The 17,734-nt window shown below is 39.6% G+C and overlaps 1 protein-coding gene across 1 annotated transcript in view; it reads right to left on the reverse strand.

Annotated features, from left to right (window-relative positions):
* Positions 1 to 17,734, reverse strand: part of MACF1 (microtubule actin crosslinking factor 1) — a gene marked incomplete at its 5' end in the record, with an annotated part of 341,097 nt that overhangs the window by 93,087 nt on the left and 230,276 nt on the right. Inside the window, 7 exons of the mRNA XM_082834746.1 lie at positions 568 to 685; positions 2,601 to 2,757; positions 4,021 to 4,187; positions 15,186 to 15,503; positions 15,884 to 16,092; positions 16,906 to 17,029; positions 17,285 to 17,461. Of these exons, the coding sequence (XP_082690872.1) occupies positions 568 to 685; positions 2,601 to 2,757; positions 4,021 to 4,187; positions 15,186 to 15,503; positions 15,884 to 16,092; positions 16,906 to 17,029; positions 17,285 to 17,461 (1,270 nt within the window). The remainder of the gene's footprint in view (positions 1 to 567; positions 686 to 2,600; positions 2,758 to 4,020; positions 4,188 to 15,185; positions 15,504 to 15,883; positions 16,093 to 16,905; positions 17,030 to 17,284; positions 17,462 to 17,734) is intronic.

The raw sequence follows: 17,734 nt of genomic DNA on the forward strand, positions 1-17,734 counted from the left end.
CCCCTGCATTGGCAGGCGGACTCTCAACCACTGCGCCACCAGGGAAGCCCTCAGAATGCATTTTGTTTGCAAGACTTAATTTGTAGGCAGCGATAATTCATATAGTTGGGCACAATCTTTGTATGCACTTCTAAGAAGTGTGTCAGTTCCTGGTGTACCACTACTGGCTCCTAAACACTTAGCCTCTCCCAAGATATCATGCTTATACCCTCCAGGGCTGACCCTAATTTAAAGTTAATGCATAGCCATCCATTCACATATTTAAAAGACAGAAATTCCTCAAGATGGAAAATCCTATTTTAATCCTTCTATGTTCATTTCACAGTTCTAAGTGGGCCAACTAGTCCCTTTACTTTTTCCCATCACAGGAAGGGGTTTTGCAAAATGGAAGCAATGTTACAAAGGAAATGGGAAAACAGATCAGGTTGAGGGGAAGACTGCTTCATGAAACATCCTTGGTTTTCATATCCAACCTTGATTCTAATGTTTATTCAATAAGCAGTCATCACCAAAGGGCAAAGGGAAGAATGATATTTATTCACTACATTTTCAAGAGCCCACACTCACCTGTCTTGGCTTGAGAATCAGGTGCTGTGATCTCCATGATGAGATTTTCTAAAGAAGTACCTTTGCAATTGATTTCTTCTACCAAAGTTCCCTTACTTGTCCAGTCATCTAGGAGACCCTGTTTAAAGAACAAATTAGCAAAATGTAATATCTGGAGGCTTTCTCCTCATAAGGAGGGACACCTGTTCTACATACACTCCCTAAAGTTTTGATAAGCATTAAGCAATCGTCCTCATTTATTCAGCCATTTCCAGAACTTGGTTTAGCCAGCCAAGATGTGGGAGAATGATATCCTGGAATATTCAGGCCCTTCTCATTCATTCATTCATTCATTCATTCATTCATTCATCAAGCAAATATTTTTTGAGCACTTACTATATAGGGCAGGCATTGTGCCAAACACTGGGGATACAAAATAGGCTTATGACACAGTTCCTAAAACCAAGAGCTCAGATTATCAATGGCATTATAATGTGATAATGCTATTACAGAAATATGCACAGCCACTAGACTCTGAGAGCACAAAAGGAGACACACCTAACTCTGCCTGGAGAGAGGAAAGACTGGAGTTAAGATAAGAGTTTGCCAGGTGGACAAAGGGAATACCATGCTTGTAAAGAATATAAAGGAAAGGGTAATTGGAGGGTAAAATGAGGAGCCAGGTATTGAGATGTAGAGAAACATACAGAATCATAGGCTACACTTTGCCTTTTCAAGGGAATTTTATATTGGGTTTGAAGTCAGAGCTCAAACCACCACAGAAAGCTGTTAGGAAACAATGGCATTTGCTCTAAGACAAAAGTATCTGGTCATGTTGTCTCTAAGCTGTGAACTGCCTGCTACAGAAGTAGAATTTTACTCTTTTCCAAGCTGGGACACCATCCTAGCCTTCAATCCCTTCCTCCATCCTGAATCTCCCTCACAATCTACTTAGTTTGCTTTTAACTTCAAGCTACAAAGCAGCAGCAGGGAACGACATCGAGCCATGAACATCTGGCAAGCTCATGCTGCCCAGCTTCAAACTGAACCTTGCCAATTCAGAGTGTGTCAGTTCTTTTATTAGTCACTCTTGATTCCAAAGAGCCAGCAGTTCCCAAACTATGCACTGACTCACAGGATACTTTAAATTTTTGAGGGAAAAACAGTGACATCTGTTGGACACCATGTGAACAACTACTGTTAAGCTGTTGGGACCTGACCACTTAGTAAGTGAGGTTTTTCAGTTTTTTGGGTGTTTTTTTGTTTGTTTGGTTTTTGCCTTGAGATGCCATGAAAAATGTCTTGAAACACAAAGGGAACCATGAACCAAGAAATCAGGGAACCTCTGTCCTAGGGAACTCCCCACGGCAAACGCTCCTGGCACTCTCTCTGTGAAAGCTCTTCTCTTTCATCTATTCAAGATAAATCCTGTTTTACTAAGAAAATAAGGACAAATGCATGAGCGTTAGTTGGAGACTGGTTTCAACAAAAGTAAGAAACATGTTAGAGGTGCAAATAGAGCTGGATGACTATGAATCAAGTATAGGAGAGAAGGGATTCTGCAACAGATGGGAGAAAGGCTGATGTACCATGCAGGTACATTCCAACCATGTGATTGTAACTTTTCCTTTATTAGTTGAGGAGAAATTCTCTCCTCAATTTTCTGATCACATATCTGGTCACTTGCTCACATATAATTGTCTAATTCTCAAACATACAACAAGTGTGTAATCTTCTCAAGACTGGACTCTGACAACTGTCTTTTTTATGACCTGCCACAGCATGACAGGCATCCCCAAGACAGCTGAAACTTTATAGATACCATTCCCAGATTACTTTTTTGGTTTTGGCTTTTAAATAGGAGATGTTTTGGTGCTCAGTGCTTGGGTAGGGGTAGGCTGGACTCACGTGGAGAAAATGGAGGAACTGCTATTCTGATACACATGGATAATTTGGATTTCTCATACCATTTGCCCACCACAGGTGGAAATGATTCCACACAAGATTCCAAACTGCTGTCCAGCCTGATTCCTGGAGAGACTTTGTTCACCTACCTTCAGGTGTTCAATCTGTTTTTCCAGCTCTTTAGTGCTCATGAAAGTCTCTGTAGGTGGGATACTCCCTTCAGTTTCCTTCAGCCATTTCTGGCAAGTCCTAACCAGCTTCCGGAATTCATCTAATTGCTGCTGGCAAGATGATGCATCTTCCTCTCTGTCAACAGAGACAACTTGTTACTTGCCAGACTAAGCTTGTAAAGAAGTCAACGTGAACTAAAACTATATTCATTCTAGGACTCCAGGCATCAGTTTCCTAACAGGGCCTTTCCTTCTCATAATCTTTTCCATGGCAGCTCTGGCTAAACAACCACATATAATGTAGGAGAGCATCAAACTAAGGAATCTGTTGCCCTTGTTTGGACATTTCTGGGGAAAGGAGTCTTCAATCTTACTCTAGGCTAAAGTGAAAATGAGAAAAACTAAAGGGAGCCTGCTATTTAGGTACTATGATACAATGGAAAGAATGCGGGCTTTGGATCTCAAGGCCAGCTCTGCTACTTTTTAGGTATTTGACTCTTTCAAGGCCCAATTCAAATGCTAATTCCTTTAACAAGGAAGATGCCAAAATTGAGGCTCAGAGAAGTTAGGCTAAGCATACCAATGAGTAAAATAAATCAAGGAGAAAGGAGAATTCAATTTTGAAATTAAGTTTTGGAAATGGTCACATCTATTAGACTTCAAGCCAGAGATCCTGGCTCTTCATATAGCTACATAGCCCTCAGCTGATCGTGGCCTTTGTCCTGTCCCTTTCACCTGCACTAAATAACCGCTGCTTACAGCGGTGATTTGAGCAACTGCTTTCCCCTAGTCACTAAAGCCATCATCTGCTAAATCGAGATAGTTATGGCTAAACCAAGAGAAGTCTTATCAAGCTTTTAAACCCACGTGAGGCTTTCTAATGGAGGAATTATGGCTTTTCAACTGTGAGCTAATAACCTGAAATCATCTACCTTTGTTGTATATTCCCATGTTTGCCTTAAAAGAAGAATCCAGAAACTCCTCCATAACAGCAACTTAAATGTGGTCAAAACAAGCAGTGTGAGTTCCAATATAATCCTTAATTATGTCTGGGAAGTCTCTTCCAATTTTTCTCATTATTTCAAATCCTGCCACAATCCAACTTGCTGCCCCAAATTTGTTCTGTTTGGTCCAGGTGACCTGGACTTTTGATTGTACTCAGGGGGAACTGAATCCCATTACTGAGAAGGAACTCACTATTTACTAACAGAAAGACCACTAAGCATTAAGTAGACTGAATAGCTTGGTCTGAAAGAGGCACTTTCCAATCTCCTATGGCTCAGTAGCAGAATTTTGATGCCATCTTTTCTGGTGAAGAAGGAAGGAGGAGAAAGTCATTTCATTCAAAAGCAAGAAAAAATTAGCTCCATGACACTGATCCATACATATGAAAACTCACCTTTCTTTAACTGTCTTCCGTAGCTCTGTGAAGTCCTTTTTGAGGTTCTGTACCCTGTCCTGGTGCTGGGACAGGTCCAGGGCAAAGCCACAGGAGCTCAGGTCAGTGACCAGGTACTCAAGAGTATCCAGGTTCTCCTGTTGGTCTTCCATTTCCAAATTGAGCTCCTGTCAAGGAAACAAGGAAATGTATTCAATCCTCTGGTCCTTGTAAATAATGACTCTAAAGAATGAAAGATATCCAGATTAAAGCTGGGGCATGTTCTCCCTTACTTGTAGAAAAAGAGGGAACAAGAAAAGAGGCATGGGGCTTCCCTGGTGGCACAGTGGTTGAGGGTCCGCCTGCCGATGCAGAGGACGTGGGTTCGTGCCCCGGTCCGGGAGGATCCCACATGCCGCGGAGCGGCTGGGCCCGTGAGCCATGGCCGCTGGGCCTGCGTGTCCGGAGCCTGTGCTCCGCGGCGAGAGAGGTCACAGCAGTGAGAGGCCCGCATATCGCAAAACACAAAACAAAACAAAAACAAAAACAAAAAAAAAAGAAAAGAGGCATGTTCACCGGGTCAACTGCTAGATCAAAACATTAAATATGTAGGATTTCTCCAATCCACCTGAGAGTGGCTGGAAATTACAAAGGAGTCTTGTCTCCTTTAAACAAATCTTTAAAGATTCCAGAGGCAGCATGAGAGAATAAAAAGAATGGAAGTTTCTGGAGTACAACAGACCTGAAAGTCAATCATCGCTTCGTCCTTTACTAGCTTGTGATCTTAAGCTACTGAACTTCTCTAAGCTTCTGCAGTCTGTCTCATCTTTAAAACAGGTAAACACACTCTTCACTATTATTTAACACTGTATTGACAATATTAGCCAATGCAATTAGGTAGGAGAAAACAATTTGTGGCATAAGAATTTGAAGAGGTACAACTATATTTGCAGATTACATGAAAGTTTACTTGTAAAACCTCAGAGAATCAACAATACAACCAAATTGAACAATGAAGTAATCCAACAAGCAAGAATATAAAATCAACATATAAAAATCAAGAATAATATAATAGCAACACAAAACGTACAATTTTAGGAACAGTACAAAACCTCTATCAATAAAACTTTAAAAGACTTCTGAAAGACATGAAAGCAGACCTGGAAAAAAAGGAAAGATGTCCATAAAGCTATGTGTGTATGTGTATGTATGCATCTGTGTGTGCATACACGCATGTGTGAATGCGTTAAGTCATGTGAGCCAAACAAATATACCAACTCTTTTCTCTAGGACTGATAAAGTTGATTCTAATGTTCATATGGAAAAATAGATGTACAATTATAGCTATGAGAAATCCTGAAAAAGAAAAACAGAGAAAATGAAAAAAGAAATAAGGGAGATTAGCCTTACCAGATAGTAAAACATACCAGAAAGCCTCTAGAATTAAAAATAGTATGCTATTCTTAATGAATAGAAAGACCAGTGAAATAGAATAGAAAATCAAGAAATAAACTTCAATACATAAGACATTTTGTATGTGATAAAGACAGATTCTCAAATCACTGGGGTAAAGACAGACTTTTCAAATAAATGATATTGGGAGTAACTATATAGAACTTTGAAAAAAGATGAACTTGTATTCATAGCTCATACTATACCTCACAATAAACTTAAATTGTTAAAGTATTCAAATGTAAAAGAAAAAAAAGAAAAGAAAAAAGGAAACCATTGGGTAAATTCCATCATAACCTGGGTGTGGCAAAAGGCTTTCAAACTATGACTAAAAATACAACTTCAATGAAAGAGTGATATCTCTGGTTTCAAGCTATACTACAAAGTTACAGTAATCACAACAGTACAGTATTGGCACAAAAACAGACATATACATCAATGGAATAGAACAGAAACCCCAGAATATAAATCTAAATGGATAAAGAAGATCTCTCTCTCTCTCTCTCTCTCTCTCTCACACACACACACACACACACACACACACACACACACACACACACACACAGACAATGGAATATTACTCAGCCATAAAAAAGCATGAAATCTTGACATCTGTGACAACATGGATAGATCTAGAGTATATCATGCTAAGTGAAATAAGTCAGAGAAAGACAAATACTGTTGATCTCATACTTGAAATCTCAAAAACAAAACAAATGAACGAACGAACAAACAAAAACAGACTCATAAATACAGAGAACAAACAGGTGGTTGTTAGAGGGAGGAAGGTTAGGAGAATGGGTGAAATGGGTGAAGGGAATTAAGAGGCGCAAACTTCCAGTTAAAATAAATTTAAGTCATGGGGATATAATATACAGCATAAGGAACATGGTCAATAACACTGTAATAACTCTGAATGGGGACAGATGGTTACTAGCCCTACCATGGTAATCATTTCATTATGTATTTAAATGTTGAGTCACTATGTTGTACACCTGAAACTAACATAATATTGTATGTCAACTATATTTCAGTTTAAAAAAAGTGATAAAATCTATTGTGTAAAAATTAAAAAAAAAAAAACAACTTTTATATGGCCAAAAACACCATAAGCAAAGTCAAAAGGCAAAGGACAAACTGTGAGAAAACATTTCCAACATGTTATAAAGGACTAATTTCCCTAATACAGAACTCTTGTTAAGTTGAAAGAAAAAAAAATCAAACTCTTGGCAGACGATAGCAAAATACATGAACCAATGATTTACAAATAAATGTCTCTTAAATGTATAAAAATATATTCAACTTAGAGAAGAAATAAAAAATTAAAACCACATTGAGATATGTTTTATTAATTAGATTAGCAAAAACTCAAATGCTTGACAATACATTCTATTGGTGAGGCTGCAGGGGAAATATATAGTACTGTCATACACTTCTGCTAGGGATGCAAAACGGAGAAATCCTCATGGAGGGAACTTGGCTACATCTAACAAAACCACACAACCGTTTACCCTCTGATGCAACAATTCCAGTCTAGGAATTACTCTGAAGATACACTTCCAATAATACAGGGAAAAAATACAGAATTATTCACTACAGTGTCATTTTTAATAGCACAATTTTGGAAACAACCAGAACAAGAGTCTGGTGGAATAAACTACGGTTCATCCTCAAAATGAATGTATAGTTTAAAAACAACAAAAAAAGAGGAGGATATCTATGAATTAAGTGATTTCTAAGACATATTAAGTATAAAAGGAAAGTGCAAAAGATTATGTATTGTACCCCCTTTTGCGTAACGAAGAATTGGAAATGGTGTGTTTATTTTGGAAAAAAATAAATAGAAATAATAAATGTGAAATCCACTACCTGTGGGGATGAATAGGATAGAAGACACACGGAAGAGAGTGAGAGTATATCCTTATTCACTTTCCTACACCCTGAATATAACTTTTTGAAAAGTTCTGACTTTTGAGCTATCTTTTTTTTTGAAATTTGAATTTTATTTTTTTATACAGCAGGTTCTTATTAGTTATCCATTTTAAACATATTAGTGTATATATGTCAATTCCAATCTCCCAATTCATCACACCACCACCACCCCCTGCCACTTTCCCCCTGGTGTCCATACGTTTGTTCTGTATATCTGTGTTTCAATTTCTGCCCTGCAAACTGGTTCATCTGTACCATTTTTCTAGATTCCACATATATGTGTTAATATACGATATTTGTTTTTCTGTTTCTGACTTACTTCACTCTGTACAACAGTCTCTAGATCCACCCATGTCTCTACAAATGACCCAATTTTGTTCCTTTTTATGGCTGGGTAATATTCCATTGTATATATGTACCACATCTTCTTTATCCATTTGTCTGTCGATGGGCATTTAGGTTGCTTCCATGACCTGGCTACTGTAAATAGTGCTGCAATAAACATTGGGGTGCATGTGTCTTTCTGAATAATGGTTTTCTCTGGGTATATGCCCAGTAGTGGGACTGCTGGGTCATATGGTAATTTTATTTTTAGTTTTTTAAGGAACCTCCACACCGTTCTCCAGAATGGCTGTATCAATTTACATTCCCACCAACAGTGCAAGAGGGTTCCCTTTTCTCCACACCCTCTGCAGCATTTGTTGTTTGTAGATTTTCTGATGATGCCCATTCTAACTGGTATGAGGTGATACCTCATTGTAGTTTTGATTTGCATTTCTCTAATAATTAATGATGTTGAGCAGCTTTTCATGTGCTTCTTGGCCATCTGTATGTCTTCTCTGGAGAGATTTAGGTCTTCTGCCCATTTTTGGATTGGGTTGGTTGTTTCCTTAATATTGAGCTGCGAGAGCTGTTTATGTATTTTGGAGATTAATCCTTTGTCCGTTGATTCGTTTGCAAGTATTTTCTCCCATTCTGAGGGTTGTCTTTTCATCTTGTTTATGGTTTCCTTTGCTGTGCAAAAGCTCTGAAGTTTCATTAGGTCCCATTTGTTTATTTGTGTTTTTATTTCCATTCCTCTAGGAGGTGGGTCAAAAAGGATCTTGCTGTGATTTATGTCATAGAGTGTTCTTCCTATGTTTTCCTCTAAGAGTTTTATAGTGTCCGGTCTTACATTAAGTCTCTAATCCATTTTGAGTTTATTTTTGTGTATGGTGTTAGGGAGTGTTCTAATTTCATTCTTTTACATGTAGCTGTCCAGTTTTCCCAGCACCACTTATTGAATAGATTGTCTTTTCTCCATTGTATATCCTTGCCTCCTTTGTCATAGGTTAGTTGACCATAGGTGCATGGGTTTATCTACACTTTCTATCCTGTTCCACTGAACTATATTTGTTTTTGTGCCAGTACCATATTGTCTTGATTACTGTAGCTTTGTAGTACAGTCTGAAGTCAGGAAGTCTGATTCCTCCAGCTCCATTTTTTTCACTCAAGACTGTTTCCGCTATTTGGGGTCTTTTGTGTCTCCACACAAATTGTAAGATTTTTTTGGTCTAGTTCTGTAAGAAATGCCATTGGTAATTTGATAGAAATTGCATTGAATCTGTAGACTGCTTTGGGTAGTATGGTCATTTTCACAATATTGATTCTTCCAATCCAAGAACATGGTATATCTCTCCATCTGTTGGTATCATCTTTAATTTCTTTCATCAGTGTCTTATAGTTTTCTGCATACAGGTCTTCTGTCTCCCTAGGTAGGTTTCTTCTTAGGTATTTTATGCTTTTTGTTGCAATGGTAAGTAGGAGTGTTTCCTTAATTTCTCTTTCAGATTTTTCATCATTAGTGTATAGGAATGCAAGAGATTTCTGTGCATTAATTTTGTATCCTGCTACTTTACCACATTCATTGATTAGCTCTAGTAGTTTTCTGGTGGCATCTTTAGGATTCTCTATGTATAGTATCATGTCATCTGCAAACAGTGACAGTTTTACTTCTTCTTTTCCAATTTGGATTCCGTTTATTTCTTTTTCTTCTCTGATTGCTGTGGCTAGGACTTCCAAAACTATGTTTAATAATAGTGGTGAGAGTAGACATCCTTGTCTTGTTCCTGAACTTAGAGGAAATGCTTTCTGTTTTTCACCATTGAGAATGATGTTGGCTGTGGGTTTGTCATATATGGCCTTCATTATGTTGAGGTAGGTTCCCTCTATGTCCACTTTCTGGAGAGTTTTTATCATAAATGGGTGTTGAATATTGTTAAAAGCTTTTTCTGCATCTATTGAGATGATCATATGGTTCTTCTTCTTCAATTTGTTAATATGGTGTATCACATTGATTGATTTGCATATATTGACGAATCCTTGCATCCCTGGGATAAATCCCACTTAATCATGGTGTATGATCCTTTTAATGTGTTGTTGGATTCTGTTTGCTAGTATTTTGCTGAGGAGTTTTGCATCTATATTCATCAGTGATATTAGTCTGTAATTTTCTTTTTTTTGTAGTATCTTTGTCTGGTTTTGGTATCAGGGTGATGGTGGCCTCACAGAATGAGTTTGGGAGTGTTCCTTCCTCTGCAATTTTTTGGAAGAGTTTGAGAAGGATGGGTGTTAGCTTTTCTCTAAATGTTTGATAGAATTCACCTGTGAAGCCTCTGGTCCTGGACTTTTGGTTGTTGGAAGATTTTTAATCACTGTTTCAATTTTACTTGTGATTGGTCTGTTCATATTTTCTATTTCTTCCTGGTTCAGTCTTCGAAGGCTATACCTTTCTAAGAATTTGTCCATTTCTTTCAGGGTGTCCACTATATTGGCATAGAGTTGCTTGTAGTAGTCTCTTAGGATGCTTTGTATTTCTGTGTTGTCTGTTGTAACTTCTCCTTTTTCATTTCTAATTTTATTGATTTGAGTCCTCTCCCTCTTTTTCTTGATGAGTCTGGCTAATGGTTTATCAATTTTGTTTATCTTCTCAAAGAACCAGATTTTAGTTTTATTGGTCTTTGCAATTGTTTTCTTTGTTTCTATTTCATTTATTTCTGCTCTGATCTTTATGATTTCTTTCCTTCTACTAACTTTGGATTTTGTTTGTTCTTTCTCTAGTTCCTTTAGGTGTAAAGTTAGATTATTTGAGATGTTTGTTGTTTCTTGAGGTAGGCTTGTAATGCTATAAACTTCCCTCTTAGAACTGCTTTTGCTGCATCCCATAGGTTTTGGATCGTTGTGTTTTCATTGTCATTTGCCTCTAGGTATTTTTTGATTTCCTCTTTGATTTCTTCCGTGATCTTTTGGTTCTTTAGTAACGTATTGTTTAACCTCCATGTGTTTGTGTTTTTTACGTTTTTTTCCCCTGTAATTGATTTCTAGTCTCATAGTGTCGTGGTCAGAAAAGATGGTTGACATGATTTCATTAAATTTACTGAGGCTTCATTTGTGACCCAAGATGTGACCTACCCTGGTGAATGTTCTGTGCGCACTTGAGAAGAAAGTGTAATCTGCTGTTTTTGGATGGAATGTCCTATAAATATCAATTAAATCTATATGGTGTATTGTGTCATTTAAAGCTTGTGTTTCCTTATTAATTTTCTGTTTGAATGATTTGTCCATTGGTGTAAATGAGGTGTTAAAGGCCCCCACTATTATTTTGTTACTGTTGATTTCCTCTTTTATAGCTGTTAGTTGCCTTATGTATTGAGGTGCTCCTATGCTGGGAGCATATGTATTTATAATTGTTATATCTTCTTCTTCGATTGATCCCTTGATCATTATGCAGTGTCCTTCCTTGTCTCTTGTAACATTCTTTATTTTAAAGTCTATTTTACCTGCTTGAGTATTGCTATTCCAGCTTTCTTTTGATTTCCATTTGCATGGAATATCTTTTTCCATCCCCTCACTTTCAGTCTGTATGTGTCCCTAGGTCTGAAGTGGGTCTCTTGTAGACAGCATAAATATAGGTCTTGTTTTTGTATCCATTCAACGAGCCTGTGTCTTTTGGTTGGAGCATTTAATCCATTCACATAAAGGTAATTATCGATATGTATGTTCCTAGTACCACTTTCTTAATTGTTATGCATTTGTTTTTGTAGGTCCTTTTCTTCTCGTGTTTCCCACTTAGAGAAGTTCCTTTAGCCTTTGTTGTAGAGCTGGTTTGGTGGTGCTGAATTCTCTTAGCTTTTGCTTGTCTGTAAAGCTTTTGATTTCTCCATAGAATGTGAATGAGATCCTTGCCGGGTAAAGTAATCTTGGTTGTAGGTTCTTCCCTTTCATCACTTTAAATATGTCATGCCACTCCCTTCTGGCTTGTAGAGTTTCTGCTGAGAAATCAGCTGTTAACCTTATGGGTGTTCCCTTGCATGTTATTTGTCATTTTTCCCTTGCTGCTTTCAATAAGTTTTCTTTGACTTTAATTTTTGCCAATTTGGTTACTATGTGTCTCGGAGTGTTTCTCCTTGCGTTTATCCTGTATGGGACTCTCTGCACTTCCTGGACATGGGTGGCTATTTCCCTTCCCATGTTAGGGAAGTTTTCGACTATAATCTCTTCAAATATTTTCTCTGGTCCTTTCTCTCTCTTTTCTCCTTCTGGGAACCCTATAATGCGAATGTTGTTGCGTTTAATGTTGTCCCAGAGGTCTCTTAGGCTGTCTTCATTTCTTTTCATTCTTTTTTCTTTATTCTGTTCCACAGCAGTGAATTCCACCATTCTGTCTTCTAGGTCACTTATCCATTCTTCTGCCTCAGTTATTCTGCTATTGATTCCTTCTAGTGTAGTTTTCATTTCAGTTATTGTATTGTTCATCTCTGTTTGTTTGTTCTTTAATTCTCTAGGTCTTTGTTAAACATTTCTTGCATCTTCTTGATCTTTACCTCCATTCTTTTTCCGAGGTCCTGGATCATCTTCACTATCATTATTCTGAATTCTTTTTCTGGAAGGTTGCCTATCTCCACTTCATTTAGTTGTTTTTCTGTGGTTTTATCTTGTTCCTTTATCTGGTACATAGCCTTCTGCCTTTTCATCTTGTCTATCTTTCTGTGAATGTGGTTTTTGTTCCACAGGCTGCAGGACTGTACTTCTTGCTTCTGCTGTCTGCCCTCTGGTGGACGAGGCTATCTAAGAGGCTTGTGCAAGTTTCCTGATGGGAGGGACTGGTGATGGGTAGAGCTGGGTGTTGCTCTGGTGGGCAGAGCTCAGTAAAACTTTAATCCACTTGTCTGCTGATGGGTGGGGCTGGGTTCCCTCCCTGTTGGTTGTTTGGCCTGAGGTGACCCAACACTGGAGCCTACCGGGGCTCTTTGGTGGGGCTAATGACAGACTCTGGGAGGGCTCACGCCAAGGAGTACCTCCCAGAACTTCTGCTGCTGGTGAGACACAGCCACCCCCCTCCTCTTCAGGAGACCCTCCAACACTAGCAGGTACGTCTGGTTCAGTCTCCTATGGGGTCACTGCTCCTTCTCCTGGGTCCCGATGCACACACTACTTTGTGTGTGCCCTCCAAGAATGGAGTCTCTGTTTCTCCCAGTCCTGTCTAATTCCTGTAATCAAATCCCACTAGCTGTCAAGGTCTGATGCTCCAGGAATTCCTCCCCCCTGTTGCCGGACCCCCAGCTTGGGAAGCCTGACGTGGGGCTCAGAACCTTCACTCCAGTTGGTGGACTTCTGTGGTATAAGTGTTCTCTGGTTTGTGAGTCACCCACCCAGCAGTTATGGGATTTGCTTTTATTGTGATTGCGCCCCTCCTACTGTCTCATTGTGGCTTCTCCTTTGTCTTTGGATATGGGGTATCTTTTTTGGTGAGTTCCAGTGTCTTCCTGTCGATGACTGTTCAGCAATTAGTTGTGATTCCGGTGCTCTCACAAGAGGGAGTGAGAGCACGTCCTTCTACTACGCCATCTTGAACCAATCTCCAACCTCCGATACTTTTTAATTCCCAAAATAGTTTCTTCAAGATAGATATTATTATTCCATGAGAATTTAGTCAACTGTTGATCCTTTAGAAAGCAGTCTTGGAACATCTGAGCTTTCTTAATGTTTCACATATTTAAAAATAAAACTTTACAAAGAAAAATAAAATCCTGGAGTTGAATACAAATAGAAACAAAGAAAGCTAATTATATAAGAAATTACAGGGGAAAAAAAATTCAGGTAACTTTGAACATAGTATACAGTAGGCCAGAGTCTCAGGACAAAAAGAAATCTAAAGAAATCTTGAATTTTACTTAGTAGGTTTGTTATTGGTAGAAATAATAGTGTAATTCCAAAGTGATCTTATTTTATTGTAGGATATAGCAAATAATATATTAAGTTGTTGGAAACGAGGGTTCTCCCTGTGGGCAGAGGAAGACACAAATAGGGAATGGAGGAAGAATCCTATGGTGTTGAGTTCGAGCTGGATTATCAGTATGAATACATGATATAAAAAACTTTCAAGATTTCCTAATCTATCCACTTAAGGGACCTAGAAGCAATGACACCCTAACAGCTCATCTACTTATCTGGATTCTGATATCTAATTACACTTCCCCAGTAAAAATGAGGCTCCTTGGGCTTCCCTGGTGGCGCAGTGGTTGAGAGTCCGCCTGCCGATGCAGGGGACATGGGTTCGTGCCCCAGTCCAGGAAGATCCCACATGCCGCGGAGCGGCTGGGCCCGTGAGCCATGGCCGCTGGGCCTGCGCGTCCGGAGCCTGTGCTCCGCAATGGGAGAGGCCACTACAGTGAGAGGCCCGCGTACCGCAAAAAAAAAAAAAAATGAGGCTCCTTGGAGAAACACGTGATTTCAGGTATGTGACAGGGAAACTACAAGGTGACCATGACACATCTTATTGTGCCAGAAAGTAAGAGAGTACTCATATACTGGTAGGGGCATGTCAAAAAGACCAGGAGACAGCTTAAAGGGGCACCCACTGACCACATTTGAAAACGTTTGAGCATAAAAAAGAACAATGATGATAATGAAAATAGAAGCCCATAGTGATACTCTTTTATATATTTATAAAGAGAGAAAAAACAGCAACTGGTGGATCCAGGTGAAAAGTATGCTGATGTTTATTGTGCTGTTCCTTTTACTTTTAAGTTTAAAAATTTTCAAAACCAAAAGCAAAAAGTTAGGAGAGCAAACCAAACAAAACAATGAGATTGCAGTACAATATGGAAAACGTTAGATAATTGGATAAACCCAAGGCAGCGATGTGAGAATACAACAATGTTGAGGTACTACAGGTGGGAATGTGGGCAGGTGCAGCCATTCTGGAGCTCAAGTTAGCTACTACTTGGTCAAATTAAGTACAGGCAGGTACTATGACCCAGAAATTCTGTTCCTGGATATACATCTGTATCTACAGGAGGTAATAACTCTTCACCAAAGATTTTCAGCTCTGCACCTACTAGATATATGGTAGGATTACATTTCTCCACCCCCTTGAAAGTCAGCTATGGTCATGTGAAACTTGCTTTGACTAATAAAATGTAAATGGATATGATATGTCCTCTTCCCCTTGCAGTAGTAATCGTGAAAACATATGTCAGGATGAAGTTTCCATCAACTTGAAAGACTGAGTGACCTTGATGAGCTAAGTATTCCTGCTGATGTGGGTTGAACATGTAATATGAGTGAAAAATAAATCTAGTCTGTGTTTTTAAAAAATGAACAAACAATATCTAGCTTACAGGATGGCTGTGAGAATTCTTTAAGACAATGCAGGTAAAGTTTCCAGTACATTGACTGACATATTATGTGTTCAGTAAATATGTTTTTTTCCTTGCCTTTCTTTCCCCTTTATTCTGCCCATCTGGCAGATATATCCTTACCTGGATCTGTTGGAAGAAATGTGCAATATCTTGATCTGGCTGATTCCCAGAGGCCAGCAACCGACTTTTGTTTTCCATGAATCGCTGCAGCTTATCAGAGAGATGCTCAAACATCTCTGCCTGGGGCAGAAGCTTCTTTAGGGAGCTCTCCTTTTCTTGCTGCTGTAGCCGGAGCTGTTCAAAGCGCTGGCTCACCTCGGCCAGTTTGCCCTGCAGCACTGCGGCCGAGTTGCTGTCTGCCGTCTCCGTGAATCGGGTCACCATCTCACGTGTGGCCTCCAAGCTGCTCTTCTGCCGAGCAATGTCCTGCTTCAATTTCTGTCGTCAAGAACACGTCTGTCAGCTCCTGGCTCACTTATTCCAGGATATCTGAGCCACAAACTAATAAGCTTCTAGCAACTACATGCTCACCTCCTCAAGGAGGGTTGGAGGATTGCAACTGAAACTTCAGAATACCATCAATACCCTCAGTTCTCCACCCCATGTGACCAGTGACTTTGCCATCACCACTTTTCCTCAAGCTTACCAATGGTTTGGAAATTGGGTAGACAAACCTTTACATGGATTAGTCGACATTTCTAAGTCTTATTAGAAGATTCATGGAAATGAATTCTTTTCCCGATACTTTTTCCAAATGATATCATTATGGAACATGGCAAATATACCCACTATGCTAACTCTTGGGGCGCAGGTCTCACCATGTTAGTGGCCAGGGCTTCCTGTATGACTCCTGATGACAGCGGTGCCACCTTCTCCTCTTCCAGGTTATTTTCAACTTCACCGATGGACTGTAACAAGCTGTCCAGGCTTTCCTGGACACTCTGAGACTGGGCAATGGCTTTCTGCAGCAGAGCAGAGCGCTCTGCCAAGCTACTGGAGAGGCTTTGGAAATGGCTGAGTATGGAATCTGGAAATTCAAGGCCATGAGAAGAGAGAGTGGGGACAATTTTTGTGTTGCACTTTAAAAAGAAAACATATTTAAATTGTACATGTTAGTTATAATAACAACAGAAATCAAGACAAACAGAAAGAAAAATAAGCCTAAATACATCACTATTTGAACCAAATTCAAGAAGCGTTATATATTTAGCGCCTACTAAGTGCCAGGAATTGTGCTCGATGCTGAGGACTAAAGATTATTATGATAAAGTCCCTGCCTTCTACAAACCTTAAAACTCTAAAAGAGAGCATAGGTAGTGGAAGGCACATCAACTAACCACAATAGTAAAATCATAAGTGCTAGATTGGTACTAGGAGTACTGTACTAGAGAAACCCGAAGGAAGAATGATTAGTTCTTATCTTTTACTTCTTCTTGGGGGTCGGGGCGGGGGTGGTGTCAGGACTTTACAAAGGAAGTAACTTCCCGGTTACATCTTGAAGCATGAGCAAGATTTCATCATGCATGGTAAGGACTCAATAAATGTTAGCAGCTAAGCAATAGGAAAAACTTCAGGGGTAAAGTAATGAGGAAATGACTTGGGAAAGGGAAGAAGTCGGGTGTGGCTAGAAGGCGAGTGCCTGGGGAAAAGAGGTTGAAGTCAGACCATGAAGGCCTCGTATGGTGTAAGAATAAAGTTCATTAGAGGGTGAGCTATTCGTGTTTATATCCACAGCCCCTAGCTAGCACCACAGATACGTGTACAACACAATGTGATATGTTACAGAACAGAGGCACATACTAGGAATTAGGGGAACACTCTGGCTATTGCTGCTTCATACCTGTAGTTTCTTGAACATGCCTGTGGTCTGGGGCTGGCTCCCCTTCAATTTCCATGAAGTCATGAGCTACCTTTTGGAGCTTTTCTACAGGTACTTGATGCTCAGCCAATTCCTCCTGCAACTGCTGCTTGTCCATGAAAAAGGACAAAAGAAAACCATCACAAGTGCATAATCAAAGCTGGTTCTAGGTATTGAGAGCTACTGAGCAGCTTTATAGAATAAATTCTGTTTATCCATAGCCACAGACATCAGAATAAAGTTTTTAGGAATCATATGTTGTCCACGGCATCCCAACCACTGCCTTTAACCTATGCAAGCATTTGCTTCGCTCTGAAGCTACTCTAAGCCATGCAGCACAACAGCTTGTGTATTGGCTCACCTTTGTGGTCACAAGCTGCTGTTGCAGGACCCCAGGGTCAGAGGCAACAGTTTCTGAGAGGAGCTTCTCCACGTTGGCCTCACAAGCTTTCATCCAGGCCTGCAGGCTTTCGGCACTGCTCTGGAACTTCTGATACTGGCCTAGCAGCAAGTTCAGGTGAGCGCCCAGTCGTGTACACTGCGCCGTAAGAAAAAAAAAGAAGGGAAAGCAGACTTAAGTGGGTCAGGCCAAAGGCAGCAGCTTCCCAGGCACAGTCCAAAGAGCTCTGGCTATGTTACAGGGAACTGACTGTAACTACAGTTAAGGTTAGTGTGGGCCCCCACAGATAGATGGTAGCAACACTTTTCTGTAAGTGGGGTCCTGACTGTTTGAGCCATACTATCCACCTCCACTTTATTACATACCTGGGAAGGTTTAGTTGTATGACAAGCCACCAAAGAAATATACATC

The sequence above is a fragment of the Leucopleurus acutus genome, assembly GCF_964270905.1.
Source record: "Leucopleurus acutus genome assembly, chromosome: 2".
Classification (NCBI taxonomy): Eukaryota; Metazoa; Chordata; class Mammalia; order Artiodactyla; family Delphinidae; genus Leucopleurus; species Leucopleurus acutus.